General features: G+C 38.8%; 1 protein-coding gene and 1 pseudogene across 1 annotated transcript in view; both read left to right on the top strand.

The window, feature by feature from the left end:
• The first annotated feature begins 1,501 nt into the window (after positions 1-1,501).
• SLC7A11 (solute carrier family 7 member 11) overlaps positions 1,502-15,198 on the top strand; it is a 67,109-nt gene continuing 53,412 nt past the window's right edge. The window contains exons 1-3 of the mRNA XM_039875803.1: positions 1,502-2,037; positions 5,800-5,926; positions 9,544-9,659. Coding sequence (XP_039731737.1) covers positions 1,761-2,037; positions 5,800-5,926; positions 9,544-9,659 — 520 coding nt within the window. The 5' untranslated portion in view covers positions 1,502-1,760. The remainder of the gene's footprint in view (positions 2,038-5,799; positions 5,927-9,543; positions 9,660-15,198) is intronic.
• Positions 5,228-5,346, top strand: LOC120613509 (uncharacterized; annotated as a pseudogene).

Genomic DNA, 15,198 nt, shown 5'->3' with positions numbered 1-15,198 from the left:
CTTTGGCTGTGGAAAAACCTGGCCTGAGTACACCCAAAGCAGATTATGCTGGGTTTAGGTAGACAATACAAAAAGGAAACAATGTAGCCTCGATTATTTGGATGCTAGAGCACTGATGTGTCATTTTCTCAGGTGCTAACATAACAGAAAATGGTTCTGACCTGCTCCACACCGCTATCCTAACCTAGCGGCTCTTTCTGTCTTGTGTCATTGAGAACTCCTCCCCACTCCTACCTCTTGCACACACGTTTTTTGTTTGTTGTGTTAGCTCAGACGTTTAGAAGCCCTTTTAATGGCCTATGCAAATGTAGCTTTAGGGTAATGGTAATGGCCAATTTTCACTGAATCCAAAACCACGGAAACTACAGCCAAACATGACATCTCAGATTTCTTTTTTTTTTTTTTTTTTTTTTTTTTATGGACACCTGATTAAGAAACTTAGTAGGGTTCAAAAATGTTTTTGCTTTTCTTACTCTTTCAAAGTAGAAAATTCGATCTTAGCGAATGTTTCTAATTCAATTTAAATTTATATTTATAACAATAGTTCATATGCTTTAGAAAGAAATCATATATGATACCATTACCTTCCAAACTATTATCCTGTGTATTCTTCATCAAGCTTTTGCTATATGCATGTTTTTATGTCATTGTAATGATAGTTTAATTTTGAAATTAGTCTTTCTAGTAATTCAGTAGAACAACATGCAAATAAAGAATGTGTATCTTTTACTTAGTTTAGGAGATCACCTAGTGATAAATGAAGCTCAGAAAATGACTATTTTCTAGAATCATTGTGATTGTAAAATTCGTCACACCGAGATGGTGATTTTAAATACTGGTTTACTATTGGCAGTAAGAAATAATTTTATCTTTTAATGTTGAGTAAGGCTCACAATTGCTATGTGCGTGACAGCAGCTATGCAGAGCCATTCTAGTTTTGTAAATATTAGATTTGACTCTGTTGCTAGGAAACTCCAGACTAAAACATAACTAAATAAGCAGGAATCAGATTATAAAATCGAAATTTTGTTGTAAGAAACAGAGAGGTTTTTGGTTGAATCCTGTTATCAGAACCCTTTCGTGTGAAATGTATTCTACCTAAGTTGAAGAGAAAAAGAAACTTCTTACAATGCGGTGATCATTTCCTGTTTCATTTTTCGTTTTCTTTTTGCTTTCTGTAAAGAGCTCCTGTCCCTCCTAGAAGCTGCTTTAAATCTCTGGGAAGGTCTGTTTGGAATTTACTACTTCTGGATTGGTTAAGATCCTTTTAAGTGTGTGCTTTGTTCTCTGAAAAGCTTAGGTCAGTTGAGCAACATGCTGCTACTGTTAAAAAAAAAAAGCTGAGTAATGCTGGAGCCTCCTCATGTGGCTGATGCAAACCTGGAGAATTTGCATCATCATTTAGCTGGAGTAAGTTGGTGTGACAGGCAGGAGCTTAAATACCAGCCCACGGGGAAGCTGAGCTGGTCTGTAATGATAGGGCAGCAGCGGCGGCCGCAGCACCGAGGTGGTGGTTGGAGGAAGCGGAGGAACGGGAGCCCCTGAACACATAGGTGTTTCTGAGGTGTAATTAGATAACTGTGAAGGAGAAAATATACCTCTGAGTTTTTACCTGTGAACACAATAGCACTGAGAGAGACAATCTGAAAGCAAAGAGGAAGAGATTGGTCAGTCACACCAAGAGGCACCAAAGTTGAAAGTTTTAGATTTTTTTTTTTTTTTTTGCCTCTGTTTTATTTTCGCCCCTGGGTGTCACTGCAATGGTCAGAAAGCCTGTCGTGTCCACCATCTCCAGTGGAGGTTACCTGCAGGGCAGTGTTCATGGGAGGCTGCCCTCCCTGGGTGGCAAGGAGCCCCCTGGGCAGGAGAAAGTGGTGCTGAAGAAGAAAATCACTTTGCTGAGGGGCATCTCCATCATCATTGGCACCATCATTGGAGCAGGCATCTTCATCTCTCCTAAGGGCGTGCTCCAGAACACGGGCAGCGTGGGCATGTCCCTGGTTATCTGGACAGTCTGTGGGGTCCTGTCACTGTTTGGTGAGTGCAGCTTCTTCTTGGGGCGGGCAGGGGCGGGGGCAGTGTCTGTGGAGCCGGGCAGTTCTCTTTCTGGGAAAGCAAAGGGTAATTTTTAAAGAGTGAGTGAAATGGCAAAGGCTCTGTGAAGTTGTCCGACTTTTGTTTAGGCGTGCCAACTACCCAAACACGGTGTCCTCTCTTGCAGCATCCTGAATTCTCTCAAATTGCTTCCTGCAGGCTGTACTCGCTTTTCCTGACTAAGACAGACTATTTTCTGACTTTTCCCTGTGGCGACAAGAGCAAAGGCTAACTTTGATGACCCAGTGAAATAAACGCAAGCTCTCTGTGCCGGGCGGTTGTGCTTAGCTACGTCTGTTTGGGGCATCTTGGCAGCTGGCACGCTGAATGAAACACCTGTGAAGCGACACCCGGCGTGGCCTATTTAGACACAGAACTGACTGTTCAGCAGAAGTTTTGCTGACTTTTTTTTATTGGCACAACAAACGGTGGCAGTCTTTTCCTTTTTAATTTTTTAACTTCGTGCGCTTGTCTGTTCCTAGTATTCTTTCTAAAAGTCCTTGATGTGGAAAGAAGCACGATGGCACATAACTAACTCAGTCCCTCGCTCAAGTGGGTATAATGTAAGGGTCTGAGCATATTTTGCAGTTTTTCCACCTTTCCTCTCTCCCTGATACCTATAAACCTTTGCAGTATAAATTGTAAAACTAGAGTTGTGTATTAGTCTGTTGTGCTTGCTCAGGTCTGTTTTCCTTATTTGTGGTTCACTTGATCTCTAGAGGCAGATAATTTGCCCACCTGTTCACTAAGTTAATCTGAACAGAACTGGTAGAAGAAATATGATTATTAATTCTTCTTCAACATCTAGATCTCTTGATTTGACAATTATTAGTAAGAGGTGATAAGTGGCCCCTTATGAGGTGAGCAGATTACTAGAAAGCTACATGAGTTAGTTGTAAAGGTGACAAAAACTGGTGAATGGTCAAAAAAAATTTTTATTAATGCTATGGGTTAAATGTCTAAGATCCATTTGCTCTTTTCTGGCCAAGAGTATGTTTTATTCTAAAAGACACTGCTCTTTAAAGGTACTAACTCCTTGTCATAACTAGGACCAAGTTCTAACTCTTGGCCCTACACGTAGCAATCCATTCATTCTTCAGGCCTTGTGATGTTTTAATACGTTGATTTGAGCTTTGATTTAGAGAACTTACATTTCCATCATTAGGAAGAAGGCATTTTAAATGGCAATTGTTAAAACAAAGCCTTAGTATAGAAAGACCTATGGAGGAATTACTTTTAGATTTTAAAAAAGTTCATTCATATGCTCTGGCACGCGCATTTGTAGACAAAAGGAATCTAATTGTTGGTCGTCATAAATGACTTTGTGCCCCGTCAGCCCGTAATCTTCTACAAAGCTGGGAGTAGTCAGAGTAAATCAGTGTGTAATAAGAAAAACCATAACCAGTTTCCTGGACTTTGCATACTGTGTGCATGCAGCTCCCACTGTACAGTTCCATTTTTGTACACAATAAGAGGTTATTCAGAGGTAATAAAATGGTTTGCTTCGAGCATGGAATCGGTTAAAGTGATGCTGACTTGTACTATGAAAATTTGCGTCTGCAAAAGTATATCATCTCAAGCTCAGGGGTAATGAAAAGCTGAAAAGTTACACTTGATTTGGTATTTGAGTGCTGCTTGCAGGGAGCGTGCCCTTGTGTTAATCTATTTATCTATGTTTGCGTTGCATTTGTCACTTAAGTGACTAGAGCTGTTTGACAGGAGTGGCTTCCTAACAGGAAATAAAGCAAAATGTAAGGGGAAAAACAATTCTTTCTCTTAAAACTCTAGAACTAAACAAACTCTGAGACTGAAAGTAAAGAATCTATATATTTGGTTTACAATTAAAAACAAAACAAAATTAAACAAAAAACCAGGGTCAGTACATGGATTTTTACATCCTATTTTGAACTTTTTTCTCATCTAAGGAAAATGGTTATGGAGCTTGAGAATTTTAAATGAAAATCTCATTCCTCCAGATCTCAATTTAAACCTAGGATAGCCATCTGGAGTTTCTGCAGAGCATACACTAGCATAGGTATTGATTCCTTGGTAATGTATTCTGAGATACTTCAGACTCTTTTCAATAACACTTTATATTAGATACTTTTCTGTACAGCAGCCAACATGGTTGACTGGTTTCCAACAGAGAGTGAATTACAACTGGTTACCATTAGTTATAAATATGCAAACTGTACCAGTGACCCCAAATATCCATCTCCAGACCAGTTACTTTAGAATTATCTGTGCGAGTTATAAAAGAACAGATTATCTTGGATCTCTCTATTGGAGAGTATGGACTCTCTTGGTTATAGAGCGAGTCTGGGGTATGGCCTCAGAGTCTGTGTTTTTTCTTTCATTTTTAAATAAAAAATCTTCCTGGCTGACTGATACAGTGCTAGATTCAGGAACAAGATAAGTGATACTAAGATTTCAATGAATATGCAAATTATATTCATGTTGGACAGTTCTGTCTGAAGCTTTACTGACGATAATTTCTTACACTTTTAGTCTCTGAAGAGCTCAAGCAAAAATCGTGTGTTACATTTGAGTACTTAACAGTGATAGAACTTTCACATAACATCAAGATACATTTTTTATTTTCTTGATAAATAATTGCTCAAATTAATGGTGTAACTATATTTCATGAGGTGCTTTCCATGTGTTAGGCCCAGTCCTACCTTGGCACCTATTATCATATTTATAGACAGAAGATGAAACTGAGGTTACATGACTTGCTCAAGTCCATTATATTGTTAAATGTTAAAATTTGGTTTATGATTAATTTTACCTGATGTAATAAGTATAACTTATAAAAAACATCTCTTTTTAAAAGTATGTTATTTCAACTACCCAGAAGTATACACTTTAAAAACATCCAAGAAAACCTTTTATAGACATAGAATATTCGAATTAAAATTTATTTTGTTGACAAAAACATATCCTACAAAATAAATGAAGCCTTGAAAGACCTGGAGCCCATCCATACTTTTCTGAGGTACAGATAATTTTTTTTTTTATTTTGATGTGCCACAGAAACATTTATTGAAAGGATTCTCAATATAATGAGAATTCAGATCCGTTTGGGATAATTCTTTGTCTTGGTGTGAAGTTATGTTCTAAAAATAGGTCAGTAGTCTACGGCCATGCCAACCTGAACAAGCCCGATCCTGTCTGATCTCGGAAGCTAAGCAGGGTCGGGCCTGGTTAGTACTTGGATGGGAGACCACCTAGGAAGACCAGGTGCTGTAAGGGTAAAAGATGAAAAAATAAGAGATTGTAAGCTGACAAGGTCCTTGCAATCTGTGAAGTCAACCAAGGGTTGCCTCGCCTAAAAATTTAAAAAAAATAAAAATACATTAGTATTATTGGCATTGGTCTTCTCTTTTTCTCTTGTTCCCAGGTTTGAGATTAGTGTTCTTAATGTGACATTGTTTTAGAAGTTTGTCTTTACCATTTCAAGTAAACTTACATTGTTTGAATAGAACAAACTAGATCTCAAATTTAAGGAAGTTACAAGAGGAATTTGATTGCTCTTAGCAGTTAGATGACCTTTATTTGTTTTGAAATAAGGATCTCATTTAGACCAAAGGGCGTAATCACTTCCCATGCAATATAAACATTGCTGTGTCAATTCTGCTGCTGGATGACTCGGTACTATTTTAACTGTATACCTTTTTTTTTTTTTTTTAAATAAATATTTTACAGGAGCCTTGTCCTATGCTGAATTGGGAACAAGTATAAAAAAATCTGGTGGTCATTACATCTATATTCTGGAAGTCTTTGGCCCATTACCAGCTTTTGTACGAGTCTGGGTGGAACTGCTCATAATACGGTAAGAATGTAAATAGAAAAAAATTAAGTAAAAATAAATGTATATATTAAACCCTTCTTCAAATCACTGTGATTATTATAAATTAGTAAAAATATGCGTGTCATATGACTATATTGTGAACATGTCTACTTCAGGACATAAAGTCTGTGATGAAATACCTTTCTCAATTAATGTTTTTAATGTAGTTTTGCCACAGGCAGTAGTTTGCCAGCCATGCTAAACTTTTTAGTACCTGCTTTTCTGTAGTGTTCAGTTATTCTCTAAGCCATTTCTAGCAAAGATGTTAACCTGAAAGGATTTGAAGCATGGAGATCCACCTCGATCAATCATATCTTTGGACCGATCAGACAAAATTAAGTGTTCTGCTGGGAATGGGAGTTTTCTTCTTGTTGATGACACTGTGAAGATGTTTAACTTCCCTCAGATTTTGTGACTAGAAGCCTTCTGTGCCTCACGACTTAGTGTGTCACCACGTTTTATACTTTACAAAAAAATGAGGCCCTTTCTTAACATGAATGACTCACTTCCTCATGTTAAACAAATTAGTGAACTACAATTGCGCAAAGCTTTTTTGATTTCATTGTAACAAGGCATTCCTCTTCCTGATTGTCTTGGTTTAGAATCAAACCGGATCGTGCTAAGTCACTCTGAATAGCAAGTTTCCTTCGACTTCGTGGGAAACTTACGGAGTCATTTGAGAAGTTTGGAGTATCACAGTTCCTTAAGGTTAATTGCTTTCATAAAACGTGACTCGCACAGACTGATTACAGCGTTTAACAAATAACCAGGAAAACTTGCTCTCCCTGTAAACTTATCAGAAATAACAGCTATGAGCTCATGTGAGCTTCCATCCTGTCATTCGTGGCTAAGTGGCAAAGGCAGACCTAATAAACATGGACTTGACACTAATCGTGATTTTTATAGTCTTAGGAGTTTCTTTTTTATTTTTTTAACAAAGAACTTCAGAGTCATATTTACTTCTTTGTTAAGTATTTTCTCAGTGTAAACAATTCTGCATTCTTTCAAACTTGTTATAATGAAATAATGGTAAAGAAGTACTTTGTTCCTTTGGTAAAATCTGGGAGTTTCCTGGGATGTGCCTTCCATCTTTTCTGATGATCTGAATCTTGCTCTTCAAAGGTCAACTTAAACCCTCTGTTCCACAGTTGACTTTCTGTTCACTCTGGTTTATGGCATGTCTTTCCTCTTTAATTCTGAAAAAATGCAGTCTCTGCTGCTCATTTGACATTGACCATGATGTCTCGTATTCTTAATATTTTGGGTGTCTGTGTTCTGTTTCACTGATAAAACAGCAAGCATTTTAGGCACATGAGACCAGGTCTCATACTTTCTGTCACTCTCATACTACTTACTTCAATGCCCCGAGTACCGCAGATACTAAATTATTTTGCGTCAGTGACTGAACATTTAAGGTTGTAATATTTTGACTGCACCATTCAAGTGAGCATGCTACTTAGTTAGAAGCATTCAAGTGAGCATGCTACTTAGTTAGAAGACTGGGCCGTCAGCATGGTGGGCTTTGGGGCCTGAGTCCCTTTTCAGCCTTGTATTGGATGGATGGTTTTGGCTAATTACTTTGCATTCTGATAAGCATGGTGATTCCATTTGCAGTAGCATAGATACAGGGCTCATCCATTAAGTTATCCGTTCCTCAAACTGCTACAGAACAGTGGATGGTCAGTTAAAGAGATCTAAAGTGGAATGAACCACGATTCTGTTCTTGAGTAGCTCATAATCAAATGTTAATTTAATTGCATGAGAGCTACTTCACGGTGTGTGCACACGTGCATGTGTGTGTGTGGACAGAGGAAATTACCCACATGTATTCTAGAAGCTTTTTTACTGGGTTTATGTATTCCTTTATAGAATGGACTCACATTGCTCAGCTGGTCTTTCAAACAGACAGAGTAACAAATGTTGTGAGGGGTGACAAGTACCTAGGTGCTGTAACATTTCTCTTCTGTTGCCAACACACCTGGTACCTAAATGCTTACTATTAAAACTATACTTCACATTAAGTCACTCTTGCCAGAAATAATCTGTAAAACATAGATTTCAAGGAAAGAAATATCACACAGCAGTACGTGGCAGGGTCATTTGATCGAATTCACCCATTCACCACGTATTCAATATTTATTGGGTTTCTACTGTCTGATACACATTATACTGAACACTGGGGATAAAATAGTCATTAAGATGGGCAGAGCGTTGTACCACGGAGCTCGGGATCAAGTGAGGGAAATAGTTACCAATCAAGAAATCACAATAGTGAGTATAAAGTTGGGGCTGTGATAGGCTCTGTGAAGGGGACACGGGGAGGTTCAGGGAGAGAGGAGACTCTGGGAGATCTCCCCTAGTCAGAGTGTCAGAGATGCTTCCTTGGGCAAAGGAAGGGAGAGCGAAGATCTGAGGTGTAAAACACGGTCTGAGTCTCAGGGGCTCCAGGCAAAGGGCATTCAGAACCTTCTAGTGGGAAGAAGCAAACTGAAGAGTCAGAGAAAGCTTAGACCAGGTGGAGCCTGGAATGGAAGGGTTTTTGCATATCCTGAGCCTATTTTGAAAGCACTCAAACGACATGATGAGATTTTAATTTATACATCAAAAGATTTATAAATGATAGGGAACAGGAAAAATAACGCTGTTTTGGGGAGGAAGGGAAGAGGGAGGAGGTGGTCTCTGGGAAAAGAAGACTATCAGGAAATTCATAGCGCTGTCTGGTACCAGCAGACCAAGGTTGGAACACATAATGGTGGGTGTTTTCTGACGGTCTAGGGATGGGGTACGGATGTTCGGTCATCGTCGGAAGGAAAAGAAGCTGGAAGGGAAGTTTGGGTGAGAGTAGATAATCCCAGGGACCTGTCTGTATCCAAAGAATATGCAATCACATATGTGTGTGTTCGTGTGCGCACACACACACATACATACACTTAAACTGAAATGGCGTGTACTTTTCTCATAGAACTATCTGAAGAAATTAAAGTGGAATGATTTGTTACCTATTTTGCTATCTATATACCTGCACTTATTTCATTTTCTTATCTCACCCATATTTTCTCGCTTGCGTAAAATTACAAGAGTTATTTTATTTCTCACCTTATACTTTGCATCTAAATATTTCTGTGGAATTAAGAATAATCACTTGGCTCTTCAAGGTTTTGTCTGTATGGGAAAAATAAGAATAGAGGGTCAAGGACATATGCATATATTTGCAAAGAACAGTTATTTTTTTGTTGCATTTTCTGTTCATTTTCCTGACCATACACCAGCCCATTGGATTTGCACCATTAACATGTTCTTACTATGGCTGGATCTTAATTGATGACTTATTGAGAAAGCAGACTGCTTCCTGCGACTAGCACTCAGCCTTGTTCCCAAGGAAATGTGAAGTTTTAAAACCAGCCACCTAAGTTACAGGCAACATTTCATTTGGAATGTCGATGACCACCCAATCCAATATGGAGCTCTGAAAATCATAGACTTTCAAATTTAACGTGTCACATGTGCTGAATTAAAATACCTCAAGGTAGAACAAGTTTAGAGAAGATGCAATTTTTTGTGTGTGTATATTTGGTAACCTAAATATATATGTTTTCTAGCCCTGCAGCCACTGCTGTGATATCTCTGGCATTTGGACGCTACATACTGGAACCGTTTTTCATTCAGTGTGAAATTCCTGAACTTGCCATCAAGCTCATTACAGCTGTGGGCATAAGTGAGTATGTTAGGTATAAATATCGGGTCGGTGGGGGAGAACCCACGAAAGTGATTGGATACAAAGCTTCTTCAGACTTTTTCGCGTGGTGGGACTGCTTCCCCACTTCATGTTCTTTTTGCTTACAGTTCCTTGTCGCGTTTGTGTTGGAAAATATTAAGGATTTGGAGCGATCCTTGATCTTCCGTTACATGCCAGTTTTTCATTGGTTTTCCAGTTTTCCATCAACAGCCATGATGGCTAATCTTTTAAAATAAGCAAACAAAAACCACCTTGTTAGTAAAAGAAAAAACTGGATCGTACGTGAAAGAGGTATTTGCAGATGAAACCCCAATTATTTTATGGATTTCTAACATTAGAAATTATCCTTCCTCAGTGATAACATGTTAAATTACAACTCATTTATCCTCAGGAGTAAAGTTTATGTGTTGGGTGTGTCTGCTGTGTTCATACATTTCACAGTGTTGGCGGCCGTCATGCTCAGGGCTGTGGATTCAGCTGCCCATTTATGGTCACGAATAGAGTCGTCTTTCTGTGTTCGTTTATTAGTAGCAGTTCTCAAATAGAGATTTCTTTATGGTCTCCAAAACAGGAAGTTGTTCATTTTTATCAATGGGTACAGATATTAGAAAAAATTTTAAAAGGGAATAAAAAAGAGGAACACGTACAACATTACATGAGTGATATGAAGCCAAGTACGACTAACTTGCTCTAAGAGTCTAGATTCCAAACCCTTGAATATTGCAGGAAATGATAATTCTAGATGCTAATCGAATCACTGTTTCAAGAATCAACATTTAATTAAGTTTGAATTACTCAGAAATCGAAAGCTACACGGAAATAACTGTGTTGCATACTCGTGAAATAATGTTTAGTTAGGTACAGCTAAAGTATTTTAATAAAACAATGAAGAGAACGATGCACATTTGACAGCAGAGAGATGAGTAGTTAGTTTGCAGAAAAGAGTTCGGAATCCCACATAAAAATTGGATAGTGGTTACAGCTCAGGCTCTGGAGGCAGTTAACTTGGAATTGAAACACGGTTATGATTTCTTAGTTATGTGATTTGGGCCTAAATATTAAACCACTTTAAGGATCAGTTTTATTCATAAAATCCCTGTAATAAAAGATAATTTATCTTGAATGGCTGTAGAACGATGAAATTACGTCAGATTTTTAAGGCCTTTAGCAGAACTTGCCCATAGAACGTTCTTGATAAATCCCGATGTGCCACTGAGGGGTTGGGTTGTTACATACTATATTCTTGTCCCTCGATTGACTGAGGCAGAATCTTACCACAATCATTGTATTCGAAAAGAGAAAGGCAGGGGTGGTGTATTTGAGAGCTCTGTTAATTAACAATAGAAGGTACTAACTAAAAGCTATAACCAGCGAACTTCAAACAGATTCTATGTAAACACTGACAAGTCCACAAATATTGCCCATTTTGGCCTTGAAATGAAATGAAGAATGCTAACATATTACTATTTTGGTAAGTCTAGATGACTCTCGTCTTATTTATCTCAATTCTCATAAACTTTTTAAAGGGAAATTTTGTATTTTAGAGGAGCAAACGGAAACCGTTGAAACCAAAAATTTAAAGCAATTCAGTGTACGGATAACTAAGCATGCTGTGGTTTACTAACTTCTGTGGTGGAGGTTGGTGATAGGTAGTTGAGAAAGGGGATGGGCAAATCTCGGAGGAGCCTGAACATTTTCTTCTATTTTTGCCATTAGTTATAACAATTAATTGACAAATTTCGATGTTCCGTTTGCAAGCTTGAATTCTAAGGAAATGGGTTTCTCTAGTCAGAGGCACTAAAAGAGAACACTGGATGTGCCTTTGACTCCGGGGCAGGTACTGTAAGTTAACGGCCTGATTGGAAAAGGCAAATGGTCTTCGAGAAGAATTTAGCATTAATGGAGCAGCAGCAGGTGGAGATGGGGATGGAGAAGAAATCTACACGGGGGCAAATCCCTCACGTTCTCCATTGTTCAAAGCGAGAGTAGGTGATTTTCTACCTGCTAGGGGTGGAAGGTTAGTGAAATGTAGAAAATAGAATTTAATTGCATGAATTGCTTTTTTGTATTCCCCGAAAGGGAATAGAGTGGTAGTTTGTGGTAGTTTGAAAGCCTTCCTTCAAACATAGAAGAGCAAACCCGAAGGGTCATGATATAATCAAATTGTAGAAAAAAGAAATTTCAGGTTTTTTGTTTTTTGTTTTTTTTTTTTCCGAAATGTTAACCAACCATTTGAGAAATGAGAGAGAGGTGGGGATGGAGTTACTAAATGGTAATTTACTCCTTACTCCCCACTTTAAAAAAGTACAGAGGTCCCCAACTTACAGAAGTTTGCCTTGTGACTTTTTGGCTTCATGATGATGCAAGAGCAATACACGCAGTAGAAACCATACTTCAGATTTTGAATTCTGCTATTTCCCGGCTAAGCGATACGTCGTAGGAGGCTTGATGCTGGACGGCAGCGGCTCCCTGGCAGAGCGTGATCGCGAGGGCAAACAGCTATCCTGACGCTCTGCAGTGTTCTCTGTTGCCAGCCTTTTCCAGATGTTGTGTTCTGTCTGAGCACATGGAAGTCGGGCTAGGCTAAGCGATGAGGTTTGGTAGGTTAGGCGTATTAAATGCTTTTTCGACTTACGTCATTGTCATTTTAGGATGGGCTTATCTGGAACGTAACCTTATCAAAGTACAGGAGCATATACACGCTACTTCATTTCTGTCATATTCATAAAGATGGTGAGTTTTGCTTATCCAGAGACCTCTCTGTTCTGGTAAACACGTCAGGCTCATGGAAGCTTAACTGGGAAATTCTGTGTATTCACATTTGGCGCTCTCCTCTAGCCTGATACTGACGTTACTCCCTCGATCTTCTGTGGAACTTCACGACTTTTCACTGGTTTTGTAGTTTCAAAAGCATCGAAGTGCACATGTCGAATATTTAAAATGCTAGTTAGTCTGTCGTTCTGGTCTCCTGAAACTAAACCCTAAATAAGAGTACACTTGAACGGCAGAATATTATAATTAAAGTGTGTTCTTCAAAATGTGAGCTCTAATTCCAGATCCATCCCCAACAGCCTGAGTCTTGGTTTCCTTACGAGTTTAGTGTATGTAGGTGAGGAGAGAGCCCTCCCTGCCAGCTTCTCGTACCTGTGGAAATAATTACGGGAAACAAACAAAATAACACGACTGCATTGTGAGAAAAATTAGCCAGTTCTACAAATGCACTGTGATATTTTCTTTTCCAAAAATGTGTTTTCCTGACAAGAATAAATTATGTGAAATAAAGTCTAGGACTAGTTCCGTGCTGGCATTTAAAATATAGCACATTCAGCCTTACTTATTCCTTTTCTACCATAACTCAATTGTCAAGACAATCAATTCTTCGGTAGAAATACATGGTGTTGAAATATACAAGTACCGCAGACAACAACCCTTTTCTTCAGGAGGATGACAAAGTGTGAAATCAAAGTGTCCCGAAGTCCCACTCAAGACAAACATGAACTTTAGCGGAGAGGAAGGGCCACCAGGAGTTTGGAAGAACTAGGCGTACCTACCAGTAATGTCATATACTATGTCTTTTGAGTCACTTCTTGTTACTCGTGGCAAAAGCATGGAGTCAGCCTACCTGGACTCCACTTACCTGTGTGAACATAGGCAAGTTAATTAACGTCCCGAGTCTCAGCCGCGCACCTGCAAAATAAGGCCGGTGATGGTAACCACATCACAGAGATGTGAGGGTCAGATGACATTATCCATGTAAACTCTTCGCATGATATCTGCCATGTAATAATAGTTTACATTTATTTAATGCTTACCATATGTATTCTCAGTTGTTAGATCCTAAATATTGAATTTGTCTGCTTTTAAAGGGTTTTATTGCTAACCATCCCCTCTGAGATTAGTGCATCAAGGAAGAGATGAAAAGCAGCCCAGGCAGCTGTTATGAAAACCAGTGAAATAATTCACTTTAGCTCGACAACGTAGCATCCGTATATTTATCATTTTAGTATGAAGCAGTCAAAAGTTAAAAGCCAGGGAGAACTTGAACCTGGGAGAAAATCCAATATGTCCAGGCTCAGTAATCTCACTTTGCAAAAAGCAGAGACGAACTTGAATTACTGAAGTGCAGTAAGACATTCCTGCCGGTCCTTAAATCACAGCATTGGCCTTTAACATTCCCTTGAATGTCCTCTTCAAATACAGTTCCTTCCAGGATTAATGCAGATGGCTTTCACGGCTGGATTTCAGTTCTTAGGAAACCGAATCATATATAAGTAACAAAATAGCCTATGACCCTTGGCATTCATTTTGGTAACATTTAAAGTAAGCAAAATAATTCATCATCATCCCACATTGATATAAGTATTTCCTACTGTGTGAAATTAGCAATTATTATTCAAAGGAAGTAAAAGTAGAACCAGAGAGCTTGCTCTGATTTCAATTTCTTTGATGATTATGTTGTGGATAGATGGTATAGAAAAAAAACGAAGTAGGTAATATTGGTTTCAGAGACTCAGAAAGCTCTTTCATTTAGTGAATCCCAAGTTCCCTTTCAATATTGTTGGATAAGCAGCGCCTATAGACTTATGTTTCTCTGTAAGGACACATGGCGAAACAGCATTTCAGCCACGCCAAGGCCTTCGCGCTGCCTTGTTACTGGTTAAGCTGTACCTTCAGCTACGTCTCAGCTGGAGCTTGGTGTATCAGATAATGAGTGCAATGTCCGGATGCTCAGGTAAAGCAGGATTTCGAGACACCGTTGAGGGAAATCAGTCTTAACCAGGATTTTGATTTCAGCTGTCTGAGAGCAAAGCAGGGCGGGATTATCAATTTATCATACGTTTAATTTTGTCTTCCATTTTTCTGAGAAGACTTTACAAAACAGCCAAGAAAATCTCAAATGCTTATTTTTTTTTTCTATTTTAATAGGCGTTAAGTACTCGCACTATGAAAGTAACGATCCCTCCTTCCTCTTTTCAAATGTATAGGTGAAGGTTCCAAAAATAAGACTTCCTCTTTCACTTCCTCTCCCTTTCCCTTCTTCCTTCCTTTTTCCTCCACTCCCTCCCTCCCTCCCTCCTTCCGGCCTTCTTCCCTCCCTTCTCCCTCCCTCCCTCTTCTTTCCATTTCTCTTCCTTCTCTTATTTTCCCTTCCCCTCTAAGCAACAGGTCTTTTCCTCTGTGGGGCACTTTGACAAGTAGAGAGTATTCGTGGGGTTTAGGGCTCTGTTTACAAGAAAACAACAGTCTTTTATTGGTGATAACATAATCCTTTTCATAGATCCCTGATGTATTGCAGAGTCATTTGCATAGAGAAAGGAAAAGAATCACTGGCTGATGAAGATGACAGCAGAATTGCACTGAACTGCTTTCCACATATGAGTGCTTTGTACTGGGGAGAGAAAAATAATTATATTTTTTATCTTTTTTTTTCTTTTAAAATAACAGGCCATTAACAATGGGCCTGTTTCTTCACGTTTTCAGTTTCAAACATAGATAAAATGTTCCCTTAACCTTGCAG

This window comes from Pteropus medius, unplaced genomic scaffold (assembly GCF_902729225.1).
Source record: "Pteropus medius unplaced genomic scaffold, Ma_sr-lr_union100, whole genome shotgun sequence".
Lineage (NCBI taxonomy): Eukaryota > Metazoa > Chordata > Mammalia > Chiroptera > Pteropodidae > Pteropus > Pteropus medius.
This window is presented reverse-complemented; position numbering and strand designations above follow the sequence as displayed.